Here is a 15,693-nt window from a genome sequence, read left to right as displayed (position 1 = left end):
GTTAAAAGCACAAGGTACTCACAGAGGCAAATTTTCAGCCTTCAGGCTCTTGCTGCTGTGTTTTCATTGTGAATGAAGTTCCATGACTCTAGAAACACACTACTACTGAGTATTGGTCTGACCGACTCACCACACAAAATTTGCGCCATTCCAAGTTATCTGCTTCCCAGAATCACAGTTATTTCCCTGAGATTGTAGGAATTAGGATCCATGACCCCTGGGAGACAAATGGCTCCCTTCCTGAACAAAGTTTCTGGCACTATATGAGTAATGTGTAAAGATCATTGTTAAAGAGCCTACTAAAAGGAAATCCATGAAACCCTCTGAGGCTGATACAGTCTATGGTACAACCACTTACACATAATTCATTTCTCTCCTCTTTGCCCATCTTTCATTTCTCTCCTCTTTCTGTATTAAAAAGACCACTAGTTTAAATTTATTGGTTTCGGGGCGCCTGGGTGGCTCAGTCGGTTAAGCGTCCGCCTTCGGCTCAGGTCACGATCTCACAGTCCGTGAGTTCGAGCCCCGCGTCCGGCTCTGTGCTGACTGCTCAGAGCCTGGAGCCTGCTTCAGATTCTGTGTCTCCCTCTCTCTCTGACCCTCCCCCGCTCATGCTCTGTCTCTGTCTCAAAAATAAATAAACGTTAAAAAAAAAAAATTTAAAAATAAATAAATAAATAAATTTATTGGTTTCTTATACTTAATAAAATACATTTGCCACTTCATTAGTGATAACTTTATTTGCTTTAAGGTCAATTCTTTTTACTCAGTGTTATTCCATGCTGATAGTTTGCCACAATCAAAACTGTGTTCCTTCCATCAACTCCATAAAGTGCTAAGGCATAGCTAATTACAAGACCAGAGTCTAAAAGGATTAACATCTTTGACTAACACAATAAAATTAAATTTTGTTGAATATAGAGTCCTGTATGTAAACACAGAAAAAAAACTAACAAGAGTATTATATTTAATAAAAACAGATGTTTTATGAGATTGAAAGTTTTAACCTCATGAATCTTTCCACTGAGAAAAGATGTTTGAATGAGTCAACAAGCCAACATCACAACAGTGTGATGTGGCCACCAAAAATATTATTTTAGTCTTAAATTATATTCATGGAAGTGGGTGACAGATGGCCTTCACTCTATCCTGGTATGATCAGTTTCAGTAGGTTCAATATCCACAGGATAGTGAGACTTGAATCCTTGTCTTGCCAAGACTCTGAATCTCTTCCCTCTAGAAATCCCCACCAAAGGCTAGGTAAGACCTTTACAGAGATGCTGTAGAGAAAATTCAGGCATCCAATGAGTGGTTGGACACTAGCTGCCTAATGGATAAGAGCCCAAGCTTTGGAGTCAAACTTTCTGATAGTTATATCACTCACCATCATGTGACTTTGAGCAAGGTACTCAGAATCTGTGAACTTGTACCAGTTTGCTCCTGCTGCTTAACCAACCACCCCAAACAGAGTGAAATGCAACGTTAAACATTTATGGCTCACTCTTGAGTCTGCAATTTAGCTGGCAGTCAGCAGATCGGGGCTAAGCTATGAAGGATTTGGCTTCAAAATGTTGGTTGGGTCCAGGTCTGTTCTTCATGTCTCTCCCTCTCCTAGGACCAGCCAGCCTCCTGCATCACGCCTTCTCTTGGAAAGAGTGCAGGAGAGAAAACTCAATCATGCAAGCACATTTCAAGCTTTTGCATGCACCACATCTATTACCATCCCATTGTCTAAAGGGAGTCATGTGGCCAACGCTAAAGTCAAGGGCTGTAGAAGTCCACTCTTATCCTCATGCAGTCATGACAGAAGTGCGTCCACGTGTGACACACATTGGAAAAAAGTTGAATCTACCATAAAGTCTTAGTTTTCTCATAGACAAAATAAGTTTACTGTACCTACCAGGTATGGCAGGTAGACTAATGGCTGGCCAAAAATATCCATGTCCTAATCCCCACAACCTATGAATATGTCACCTTATATGGCAAAAGAGGCTCTGCAGATATTATTTCACTAAGGATCTTGAGATAGGACGATCATCCTGGATTACCCAGGTAGGTCCAATATAATCACAAAGGTCTTTATAAGGGAAAGAAGATGAAGGGTTAGAAAAAAAGATATAACAATGGAAGCAGAGGTCAGAGAGATGCAGAACCAGGACCCAGGGAGCCTCCAGGAGCTGGAAAAGGCAAGAAACAGATTCTTCAGAAAGCCTCCAGAAAGAGTAAAATCCTACAGAAAGCTCGATTTTAGTCCCATAAAACTCCTTCCAGACTCTGACCTCCAGAACTATAAAGTAATAAGTCTGTGTTATTATAAACCACTCAGTTTATGGCGATTTGTTTCAATAGGAAAATAATACACTAGGTGAATAATTATTACCATTGTTCAATCCCCCTAAATATGGATACTGCAGGCTTTTTTTCTTTCACATAACCACACAATTAATCTGGATGCCAAAGGCCTTGCTCTTTATTTCTGGGGAAAATCTTGAGTCCTGTGTCATTGAAAAGGGCAGTGTTTACTTGGGCTCAGCAGAATCTTGAAACATGAGAGGGCATCACTTCTGCCAGATGTTTCCCAAACAGTAATGTTAACAGCTGTCAAAAGAAGGTGCTCATGAGTCAGTCATGAGAGGACACTGAACCTGGCTCTACACCAAACGTAACGTGCAGGTAAGCACAGCTGCTCTACCAGCACAGGCTGGTTCTGGAGCACTGATGAGCAGGGCAATCCCACAGCTTGTCCATGCTGACCCTGCTCTAATCCACAAAGCCCACTTTCCAATCTCTAAACCTGCCAATTTCCCCTGAGGTCACAGCCCATCCAACTATTCTCCTTTCCCAAAATGACCCTCATTCAGTCTCTACCAGATTGGCATTCTTTCTCCTTGTTTGATTTCCACTGACTTGTCAGCACATAATTCCCCCAGGTTTTCTCTTCTAACAAAAACTATCTCTTGCAAATCAACAACCTGGCTTTCACTACTCTACCCACTCTGTGGACTAGTCAAGCTTTCAGACTTTTCATACAATAAAGATCTTTAATTCTATATCATTAGTTACATAAAAGGTGCAAAAAAAGGGGGGCAACTTAATTCTTCCATGGCCTAATTGTTGGAGGAGTTAATCAAGAGGACATGGCTGTCAACTGATGGGCAGTCACAGGCTTCTCACCTCCTCTCCTGTCCTTGGAATGTATGCCCCAGCCACCATTCCCACAGCTGAAGCTGTTCAAGGATGCAGCCTTGAGAGAGTAAGGTGTTATTGAGGTCATCTGAATAGTATTTGTAACTGAAGTCAGTTAAAGCCTCTATATAAACTTTTAAAATTCCAGTGGGTATGGACATATACTCATCTTGTGGCTACCCAAGACAAGCTTCATAGGTAAGTTCCTTTGCTTATTAAACTTGCCACCTACCAATCTGGAGTGGCCTGTCTCTTTCTCTGGTCAATTCCTGCCCTCCATGTACAGGAGCTTGTTTCAAATTTAACCCAGGAAGCTCCAGAGGTTGTGAACTAACACCAATTTTGTTGTTTAGGAATCAAAAAAATAATAAATACTTCTACAATTTATTCTATTAACTATGAAGGAATTACATGAACAAAATGTGCACCTACTTCTTCCTAACAAAATGTTCTAAGGCATAAATAATTTGTCAGAAATTAGGTGACATAATGAATTATTACAAAAATAAAATTGAGCAAAGAGATCCTAAATATTACTTGAATAGATTTGTGTACATGAACCAAAGTCCCTTAATAAAAATTTCTGTATGGGGGTGCCTAGGTGGCTCTGTTGGTTGAGCATACAACCTCGGCTCAGGTCATGATATCACGGTCCGTGGGTTTGAGCCATGCATCAGCCTCTCTGCTGACAGCTCGGAGCCTGGAACCTGCTTTGGATTCTGTGTCTCCCTCTCTCTCTGCCCCTCCCCCACTTGCACTCTGTCTCTCTCTCTCAAAAATAAATAAACATTAAAAAATTTCTGTATGACATTTTAACATGTCTATAATCTCTAAAACTCCTTCCAGGCAATAGTGATTGAGGAAGTGATGTATTTATATAGTGTCAACTTATAGACTATTAAATATTTATATTGCTTTTATACAAAATTCAAGGTACCGGGTTTCAAAGAAAATATCAGAAACTCTGTAAGCATGAGTAGGACCACCCAAAGATGTTTGTCTAGCCCTGCTATTATATTGCTTTTATAATGTTTGGAAGCAGCAGGTGCTAATTTCCTAATTATGCGGTAACCATTTGCTATCAATAAGAGTTCACTAAGCAGTTTCAAGTCATCTTGTAGAATCTGTGGGTTTTCTCAGCATGTTGTTCTGATGTCAGAATTTAGGTAAATTAATGGATTAAGCGTCAGCCTTCCACAAATTAAAATGTCACAATGATCCCATGTCCTGATGATACAAGTGCATAGGAGAGAATGAGAAATATTCCAACTAGATACTCATTGAACTAATGAGAGAAATCTGTAGTAAGATTCATGGAATTGGGATAAGTACTCATGGTCAGAGTCACTGTTACTGACTACTGGAGCCTTGTAGGATCAAGACAAGAGTCATTAATTATATAGATTACCCTTCAGTCCTTGGGCCTTGAAATGGACCTAAATTAGAAAGAAAGCAAGAGAAGTTGAAGGAAGGAATGTAATAAAACGATGGTCTAGGAAGAGAAAGACTAAATGGAGAAAAATATAAGCATGGGAGAAACGAGGAATGGGTAGCAGAGACTATGTTAGGCCAGTAAGAAAACAGAGAGGGAAAAGCCTCTGGAAAAAGAAGATAAAGTCAAGTTTTGTGTCTGAATTCTTCCAGAAATCACTTTACACAGCAATTCACAATACATTACTGAATAGTCCATGAAGGCAAAAGCTGGGTCTTACTCCTCACATTATCTACTTAGTGCCTGCTCCATAATAGGTATGTAGCAAATGGTAATCAAAAAAATGATTGATTGAATCTAGAAGATAACCCACAACAGAAAGAACCGAATGGAGGGAGCTACTAACACTTCACCACGCAAAACCTATTCCTATCCAATAGGAGAAATCTCCAAACTGAAAAGAGATGGAAAAGAAAAAAAATAATCACTTTGTAAGAGAATTTCACTTAATTCATTAACTCAAAGAAAGAACATTTACTGAAGTCCTAATTAGCATCAGTGTCAAACGCTGTGGCCAAGAGTAGTAAAGCATTGGTATGTGGAAGGTGGTCATCATAACAGCACTTCAACAAGTTTGAAGGGTTAACTCCTTCAAGATCATGCACTCCTTGCCTGCTAACCTAAGTCCATTGGTCTGTAGGAGAACTAACCGCCTTTTCCTTGAGGTTTTGCAGATCACTGGCCTTGACGAATAAAGGACCAGGCTTTCTTGGAAGATAAGCCCTGACCCCATTAAAAACAGCTGCCATCGATGCCAGCAAGTCTGTTGAGGGTCATGTTGACATATAATTAACTGGCAGAGCATCAGCTTCTCCTGCATGTTAGCACCCCTCCCAACCCCCCCAACCCCACCCCCGCCCATTTCTCAACCCTTCCCCTTTAAAACCCTCTGCCTTCACCTGGACTGGGAAGACGGTCTTTAAGACATTAGTCCACCATCTTCCCAGGTTGAGGCTTCCTAAATAACGCAACCTTTCCTTTCCCACCATCACTTGTCTCTTGAGTATTGAATTTCGAGAGGTGAGCAGCTGAACCAGAGTTTGCAACTGGTTCTCTGTCTGGTAACAACAGGAACTTCGGGTGTATCAGTTTGCAATTATATAATTTTCCATAAAAATATATCATTTGTACCAACCCATTTTGGGGTTGTAATGTAGTTTCTTGCATCATTTGGAATTGCATAAAAAATCCTGCAGCTTTTGCTATTCCTGATAGCTAAAAAAGGCAATATTTCCATTAATAGATGCTTATTTTGATAGAACATTACATAATTTTTCTGAATGAGATTTTAAATCCTATAATGTTTCATATGCAGAGAATATGCTCAACTTATTATTAATTAATAATGATAGTACCTCATGAAATTGCTATGAGAAATAAATGTCAATGCACATAAATAATAAGGACAGTGTATTTAGTAAGTACTTAATCAATATTTAGTATTATTGTTGTTGTTTTCCAGAGTGGTCCAAATAAACCACTGGGACCAAGGAGTCATCAAGAGTATCGCCTTGTTTTCATTGGAATATTACTCTATTGCCAAAGCTAGATAAAGTTTCCTAGAGATGAATAATAAGTACAGCCAGAAATTTCTGTTAATCATTCATCCTAAAGTTAGTGAACAACGCTGAGCAGGGGTCTTCCCGGACTTAACCCAGTCACCCCTTCCCAGTGTCAACCCTTGCAATCTGAAAAGAGTTTAATCACATGATGTTATAGAGATGATAAGGTTTGATAAATTTTTAAAATATAATTTAAGGGGCTCCTGGGTGGCTCAGTCAGTTGGGCATCAAACTCTCGATTTCGGCTCAGGTCAGGATCTCACAGTTCATGAGTTCAAGCCCCACATTGGGCTCTGCCCTGACAGCACAGAGCCTACTTGGGATTTCTCTCTCTCCCTCTCTCACTCCCTGCCCCTCCCCGACTTGTGCACTCTCTCTCAAAATAAATTAAAAAAAATAAAGGTAAGGTTGAGTGTTTTTGTATACAGCACTGCACTTTGAAAACCTAACAAAGCCAAAGCAGTGAAAGGCAGGGTTCCCAGGTTACTAGCTTTGGGCCAGACACTTGATTTCTCAGTTACTACAAGCAGGCATTATCGCTCCTTATTTCACAAAATCTTTGGAACAATCAAGTAAAATAATGTACCCAAAAATATTTGCAAAATATAAATTCTTCTGCAAATGTAAAATTATTTTTATTTTACTTGTCTCGAAATGTTAAAATGCTTATAAACACATTAATCACAGATGTGCATGTAAATACAAAGATGAAAAGTTATATGTTTGAGTTTTTAGAAAGGAACCAGCAAATTATAACATGGGGATAGCTATTGTCCTTCTTGGCATCTATTTTTCTCTAATACAGTAGCTTTAAATTTGTAAAAAGAGGGAATTAAAAGTATAGAAATTACAGAAAAAAGACTATAACTGAGTATACAACAGATTATACAAGTTTGAAAATAGGATGAAGACAAAATTACTGATATTTAATTACTGCCTGAAATTTAATCCCATAGGAACAAATTAGAAAAAAACTAATGACCTTAATTATCTGCATCATTGACCCACCCCAAGAAGCTTTGGAAATATGTTGCTGCTAAGGTCAAGGTGTATTGCAAATCTTTTTTTTTTTTTTTTTTTTTTGCTATAAATTTATTCAAATCAAGAAAACTGTCGTATTTAAACCTCTCAAAGTAATTTTGGCACATATGAAATCATTAAGTCCCTGAGCTCTTTTTACAGGCTGGTTTTTGCACTGTCTCCTCCCCAAGCACCTGGGTCACTCACTGCCTGTCCTGGCCCCACGGGTGTATCTCGAACCTAATCATGCCCTGAGTGATGAGGGCTATGAGCCACATAGTGGTCTTATAATTTGTCTTGCATGAGGTAACAGTGACTAATTGTAAAAAATAAATACAAAATAATTTTTTTCTAAAATTCTCCAGTAATGACGAGTAAAATCATTTATCTAGGTAGAATTATCCTTACAGAATTTCTTAAAGAAAATTAAAACACCACACCTACATCAGAATGTACTGGTAATTTCAGGAAACATTTCTAAACCAACTGATTGATAAATTAGGATACAAGAGGAAACAAGTCTGTCGGGATATCTTTATCTTTGGCTCAGGAAACCCCTCCCTGGTGATCTAACATGATCAGAAGAACAAATGACAGATGAATACATAACTTCTTTGTTTTCCCCCTTAAATATTGAAGACATAAAGAACATTAAGGAATATTTTTATTAACTCTAGCGAACTGGATGAATTTCCATTTTACATGCTAGGTCAATGATTCTCAAACTTCAGTGTATGGATGAACAACCTAAAGAGCTTCTAATAAATGCATATTTCCAGGCCATCACTAGATTCCAGGTTCTTAGATTTCCAAATGAGCCTCTCTTGAGCATTACATTCTTGTTGTTTCTAGGAGAAATGGAAAAACCAAGCACCTGTATCTGAAGAGCTATAATCTAGACGCATTGGAGGCTTTGAGAGATTCACAAATGAAACAATGAACCACCCTCTACAGGGCCCACCTGCACATCTAAGTGACTTTCCTCTCTTTACCTCATGGTCCATTAGTACCCTCAAAAACTTTAATTAATATTGCACATCCTCAATTACCCAGAGTTCTATAGAGTAAACTAATTAACACATGAAATGGGAATTTGTTCTAATACCCCTTTTATACACAACTTTCTAAATAAGTGTTCCTAAGAAGTAAAAATATTTGAGGCAAATAATTTCAATGACAATTCTCTGCACAGCTGAAATGTTTGCAAGCTCCATGCCAATATTTTATGAGACAGGAGTAACAGAATGGGAAACTAACAGAGAGGAAGCCAAGTTATCTACCGGTTCTTTGAAAGCTTTTATTTATAACTGGGTTTCCTCTCAAGTTTCAAGTTGAATGCTTTAAGATTTTATGACTTAAAACAGGAAGAAAAACCTGTGTCTTCAATTATAGTGCCTTGCTTCAATAAGATTGTGCATTGAAACCTTAATCAAATATCCAAAATATTACTCCTCACTTTTTCCTCCATGAGAGAAATTGCTACATCACAGTTACATCCAGTTAGGTTTGCTGCTTATTTTCTAAGGGATGTGGAAAATATACAGATATCCAGGGAAGAGTCACATCTGGTCCCATAACCATGTATAGAAGTAACTTCATGGTAACTTCTGCTTTTAGTCCCCGGGGCTTCTCTGCTACTGCATTGTGGGATGCCTATGGAAACCTACTCAGTCACCCTAAAGCACATGTCTAAGACATTTGTCACTCCTTATGACACCTATCCTTTAACAAGCAGCAAGCATCCAAATCAGCTCTCTATATAATGCTGCATAGGTTGTCTTGCACAACTCTGAGGGGTGCTATTTACACAGACAGTGATGTGAATGGAGCCCCTTGAAATAGCACAACTAGCAGCCCCCATCCAAGAGAGGAACTCCTTTAACTTATGTTTTGTCCTGGAGAGATCAGAGAACATTCCATGATGACGATGGTGATGATGATGATGATAAAAGTAATGATGACGGCCAAAATTTGTGAATACTTGCAACATGCTGATTACTTTGCCCACATTATACAGAAAGAAGGACCGGCTAGAAAGAAAAATGGTTAAGTACCAGTCTTTGAGGGACTTCTGCTAGTAATCGCTATTGTCCTCTTGAAGCAAAGGGTAAATGGAATATGGGTAAGTTATTAAAAAATGAGTTTCTCTGGATTTTTTTTCAAAAGAAAAAGGGTGATGGAATTACACATTGAAAAGTATACAAGTTAACTATTATAAAGTAATGTAGTAATAACATCTGATTATAGAATTTCTTCTATTTCCTATATGTGAATTTATAAGCTCTTTCAGGACAAAGCCATAGGGAGAAAAACATTTTCTCTTGAAGATGTAAGGTATTTACCCATAAATAATAATTTTGGGGGGAGATATGAATAAATTCAAATCACAGTACTATAACTGGTGCAGAAGTTTTGTAAATAACCTTCCAGATCGTAAAGCAATTCAAATCATGACTCAATCAAAAGCTAAATTAATCACAATAAATGCAAACATTTTTACACTTATTACAGAGTCTTGGCTTATACTTTGACAATAATAATTTCTGCATTAGATAAAACACAGAGGCCACTAAGATTATTTTAGAAGTCTATACAAGATCTCTAAATTAGTCAAACATAGTCATCAGTTTCTAACTTTTGATTTCCCACCTCATCCCTAATCAGTGAAATCTTTCATGGGTAAATTCTACATATGAAAATAACCTTTGATTTTAACTGCTTTTACCCTTTAATTTCTTTTTTTTTTTAATCCTGGTGATGTGATCTTTCCAAATACTTCTTTGAAATGAAAAATAATAAAATACTATTGGTTAAAATCCTTTCTCCCTACCACTGTTATATCTGTCTATAATGCAGAGGCACTGGATAATTCATCAAGGAGATTTTATTTAAATATTGAAAATAATACAGAATGGTATTATAATGAAAAATATTGGTTTGCTACCTTAATGATAGTGATTATGAATTCTATTCCTGAAATAATGATCCCTGCTTTTAACAGAAAATCATTTTATCAATGCTTCTGGGCAATTTCAAAAACTTGTCTAAACATTATATCATTGCCAAAGGCCTCCAGACCTGAATAATGCATTCCTACATTACTGTGCAGAATCTATCACATTTTAAAGGCTAACATTTTTCCTATAAGATCTGGATCTCACTCCATACATTTACAGTGGGATAACTTTTTTCAAGTGCTACTCTAGAGTTCCCATGGGCAAATGAATGAAGAAAGGCACTTCAGATAAAAGCTGCAACCCCCAGAGTAGTAGGGGCAAGTCGAAGTTTGTCTTTACAGCTTCCTAACATTCCAACTGAATCCAACACCACTGAATGCAGCTCTCAATGTTCTCTGGTTTAAAATCCATACAAGTGATAATAAGTGCTAATCTGGTATCTGGAAGGTGATAAACCAAAAATTAACTCCTAAGTTGTGCTCAGATGCTTTGAACACCATCATCTTGGTAAAGAAACAGACACATTGTTTTAGTCACTGCACACTGGAAGAAAAGACCACTTAGAAATATGACTTTGAGAATCCATCTAATTTGCTAAGCATAATGACCCTCTTTTTAATCGATGGCTGTTGAGACAATATCTTAGATGGGGGAGTGATTCATGAAGTATGTAGGAGTCATGAATAAGAGAAGCTTGCTTTCAACTGGAGGGCACAGAGGTGTTGAGATGGTGAGTTAAGAACAAAGCCCGGGAAAAGCAAAGTGCATTGACTTACCTGCAATACTTTGGTCAAATTGTTAAATAGAGCTTGGCCGGCACTCACTTTGTACTTGACGCCTCTGACTGTGCCATTTTTGCTTAAAATGTGGACTCTTCTTGTACCAAAACCCTTCTCACTGGCAGCCCTCGCTAACACCAGCAAGTTATCCTGGTCGCTCTCATACTCATCACCTTCTGATCCTATGTGGCCGTTTTGCTGTCCATCAGACTCACTCAGTCCATCTACCCCACAGATGCTGGCACATTCAGAATCCAGGGAGCCTGATGGTTGCCCATCTTCATACACTTCCTTCAGAACTCGCCCGCTGTGAGATGACGCGATCCGAAACCGGACTTTCCGTGGCCTGTCATTTTCTGGCTTTATGTCCCTTTTTAGCATGATCACTTCCACCCACATAAACAATTCACATAATCTCTGGATCAGTGTTATTGCATTAGTCCCCTTGCCACATAGCAATATCAGAGCCTCATTCTCGCAGCAGCAGCACCCATGTGAAACTAACATCGAAAGAAGATTCCTAAGAACTTACAGTGCGTCTCAGCTATTAATAATGAATGTGTGTGCATGTGCTATGGTTACCTTTAAACTAAAACCTGCAAATGATCCCAGCCTTTAAATATTAAACAGCCATGGTGGACTCTTTAACAGGACAAATGCAAGAAAGTGGCAGGTAATGAAACAATAAATAAGTATGGGGCAAGGAAACGAAAGACCTGAACTTTGAAGCCAATGATGAATGTTGAAAAGGATCTTTAACAGAAGAGTATCTCTACAATTCGCTGTCCAGAGTGGAGGCCAGAGATAAAGTATGGAATCTAATGTGTAGGATGGGACGTGTCATAGTCCTCCCACAGGGCTTCTTTCTTCTATCTTCCACTGTGATCTTTCAAAAGGGCAGTGAACGTGCTACTTGCCAACATGGAGCTTTTAATATTAGTTATGAAATAATCTCTTCGACTTTGTCAGCATTGTATAAGATGCATTTTCAATACACATCTTCATGCACAAGTGGTTTTGCTAAAGAATAACTTTTTAACAAACTGTGAAAAGAGAGAACATTTGCCTTGTTACTTCCCACTTCCGCTAGCTGAAAATTCTCTCAGAGGGAAGGATTTTGGAAGGAAACATAAGGGACAATGAGGGAGGAATGGAAAATCTTCCAAGCCAGCCAGATCAGGCAAAGAGGTCCTGGTGATCTGCATTAATGCATATTATATCCAAATCACCCATGCATACAGAACGGACCTCCTAACACCATGCTCAGTGCATTTTCTGACACTTTGGTGAGTGACTGAAGAATCTCTTAAGATACAAGGGCCAAAAATAAACAAATCAGGAGACTATAGATGCTGGAGAGGATGTGGAGAAACGGGAACCCTCTTGCACTGTTGGTGGGAATGCAAACTGGTGCAGCCACTCTGGAAAACAGTGTGGAGGTTCCTCAAAAAATTAAAAATAGACCTACCCTATGACCCAGCAATAGCACTGCTAGGAATTTACCCAAGGGATACAGGAGTACTGATGCATAGGGGCACTTATACCCCAATGTTTACAGCAGCACACTCAACAATAGCCAAATTATGTAAAGAGCCTAAATGTCCATCAACTGATGAATGGATAAAGAAATTGTGGTTTAATATACACAATGGAGTACTACGTGGCAATGAGAAAGAATGAAATATGGCCCTTTGTAGCAACGTGGATGGAACTGGAGAGTGTGATGCTAAGTGAAATAAGCCATACAGAGAAAGACAGATACCATATGTTTTCACTCTTATGTGGATCCTGAGAAACTTAACAGAAACCCATGGGGGAGGGGAAGGAAAAAAAAAGAGGTTAGAGTGGGAGAGAGCCAAAGCATAAGAGACTCTTAAAAACTGAGAACAAACTGAGGGTTGATGGGGGTGGGTGATGGGTATTGAAGAGGGCATCTTTTGGGATGAGCACTGGGTGTTGTATGGAAACCAATTTGACAATAAATTTCATATATTAAAAAAAATTAATTCTCAGAAAAAAAAAAGATACAAGGGCCATATTGAAACATACACTGTGGTGAGTGTCCCAACCTGTTTGCACCTCCAGAGGGAGGATCCACACTTGGCCCTCATACTGCACTTCAAGTTTTTTTTTTTTTTAATGTATAGTTTTATGTGATATAAACTTAATTTACTTTTATTTTAGAAAATTCAGACAATAATAGCACGATGTTGTGAATAAAGTCACACAAAAAAAGAAGAGTCACAAATCACCTCCCTGGAGATGTTAATAATTTTGTGAAACATCTCCCAGTGCCTATGAAGACGGGATGCTCTGATGGTCACAAAACTACATCGCCCAGCCTCTTGCAGTTTAAGAGGAGAAGGAACAAGTGCTAGCTTTCACTGATGGGATGGGAACAAAAGCCACGCCTCATTTGTGGACCAAGGCAGTTAAGAGAGAGAGTGCCCCATCCACGCCCTTTCTCCTCCTTCGCCATCTGCTAGCTGGATGACCCTTGAAGCCATATACTGAGCTTGTCAGAGCCACAGGTTCACAACCGTCACCGCCCCGCACTAAACTATGTTATGAGCAAAAACTAAGCCTTTATTGTGTTAGGCAGTGGAGGTGGAAATTTAAGGATTGTTTGTTAGGGCATCTATCAGTCCTGAATGTGCTCTCATATATTCAACATCTTGCTTTTTTCATTCACCATTATATAGTGAGTCATTTCCTATATATTTCTGAAAAAACATGAATTTGATGTGTATATTAAAAGTCTTTCCACTAGCTGTACCACGTTTTATTTCTCTTTCTGGATTGCCTGATGTTTAAATTATTTAAAATATTTAGTAAAATAATGCTGCACTAAATGTTCTTGTTCAAAAATCAGTGTACATATATCTAAGTAGTCCCTTAGTATCAATTCCTTTGGGTAAAATCGATGAGGTAAGAATTTTTTTAATGCAAAGCTTTTGATATAAATTGCCAATTGCTGATATGAAAAGTTGTATACCTTACACTTCTACTAGCATATGAGTTCCGATTTTACCGTCTCTAAGCAATGCCAACAGTGCATATTACCAATTTTCAACAACGTTTATTTTGTCAAGTCGAAAAGTAGTATTTTGGTGATGTTATAGTTTCCCAACTTTGAACACTGTTGAGGACTTTCATTCTGAATATTTTCTTCATATAGAGCTCTCACTGAAGAAAAAGATGGAGAAAAATGGAAACATCTACCTCTTGGCTAATCAAATTAGAGAGCAAATATTAGAGAATTCTATATAATGCCAAAGAAGGAGGGAGAGATGAAGGGTGAAAGGGGGAGAGAGAGGGAAAGATCAAGTATGAGATCAGCTAAGTGACAATATAAAGGGGCTTTAATTTGGCAAAGTAAAAGAGTATGTAGTCAAAGTACACAAAAAGAGAACATAAGTGAGGAAATACTTATTGGGGAAGAAGAGAAAAAATAATTCAGCTTTATGCCCAAATGTCCAAATCTTTAAAAGACACCATAGGGTAGGGCATGAGTATGAGCCTAATCAAGAAAAAAAAATCAAAATTCTGTGCTTGTCCCAGTTAATTTTTGTCCTGAATTCCCCATTTAATCTTTCCCACTCCCATTTTTCTAGGTGTTTGAGTTGGACAGAGTGCTATATAGCATGAACAGGATTTTGAAGTCAAGAAACCTAGGTTCAAATTCCAGCATACCTCAGTGAAAATACTCTTTTCACCTCTGAAGTCTTCAATTTTCCCATCAGTAGAATGAAGGTAACAATATCTACCCTAGTGAGCTGTGCTTGGAAGTATCTGGAACACATTGCTCAATGTGTTTTTGATGGTCTGTACATACACTATGCGTCCTTTGGATGGAAACAACTAATTTTAGCCTGAATAAGGCAAGACAGTGGCTACACAAGATTGCAGTTAATAAACATACTTGAAGGATAGAGAGAATTCAATAAAATGATTTCAAAGTTTGTGATATTTTAAATATATATATTAAAAATACATAGTGTGTGTATGTACATAAACACATGCATATGTATTCATATCTAATATTTACATACTATTTTAAAATAATGATATTAGTTAAAAGTCATCTCTCTTTTATGGATGAACTGAAAGTCCTGTAAACTGGAAACCAGCCTGCTACAAGTATAAGGAGGTATCTGCTGGTGTGAGAATATGCCTTGAGAACTGTGATTCACATACTTATCTTAAGCTAAAATGAAAATTAAGGTGCTCTAGGGGCACTGGGTGGCTCAGTCGGTTAAGCGTCCGACTTCTGCTCAGGTCATGTCTCACAGATTGTGAGTTTGAGCCCTGCGTCCGGCTCTGTACTAAAAGCTCAAAGCCTAGAGCCTGCCTCAGATTCTGTGTCTCCCTCTCTCTCTGCCCCTCCTCTGCTCTCTCTCTCTCTCTCTCAAAAATAAAGATTAAAACAATTAAAAATTAAGGTGCTCTTTTCAGTGGATAGCTTTGTAACTATACTTTCATTCAGGCAATGAGTATTCCATCAGTATCTACTGAGTGCCACCCAAGGATAAGACACAGTAAGACACTATGGTAAATATAAAGATATGTAAAAGTATGCCCATGCCTTCTATTGGTAACATATGCTTAAACAAAATAGCTAGAGCTCAATGTAGTGTATCTTAAACTAACATATAATCCCATTTCCTTGAAATAGCCAAGTTACCAGTCATCTCCAA

General features: G+C 38.3%; 1 protein-coding gene across 1 annotated transcript in view; it reads right to left on the bottom strand.

Annotated features, from left to right (window-relative positions):
• GRXCR1 (glutaredoxin and cysteine rich domain containing 1) overlaps nt 1–11,775 on the bottom strand; it is a 127,553-nt gene extending 115,778 nt beyond the window's left edge. Inside the window, exon 1 of the mRNA XM_049630443.1 lies at nt 10,994–11,775. Within this exon, the coding sequence (XP_049486400.1) occupies nt 10,994–11,503 (510 nt within the window). The 5' untranslated portion in view covers nt 11,504–11,775. The remainder of the gene's footprint in view (nt 1–10,993) is intronic.
• Nucleotides 11,776–15,693: the final 3,918 nt, after the last annotated feature.

The sequence above is a fragment of the Panthera uncia genome, chromosome B1, assembly GCF_023721935.1.
Source record: "Panthera uncia isolate 11264 chromosome B1, Puncia_PCG_1.0, whole genome shotgun sequence".
Lineage (NCBI taxonomy): Eukaryota > Metazoa > Chordata > Mammalia > Carnivora > Felidae > Panthera > Panthera uncia.
Note: the sequence above shows the minus strand (reverse complement) of the source record. Positions and strands in the feature narration are given on the sequence as shown.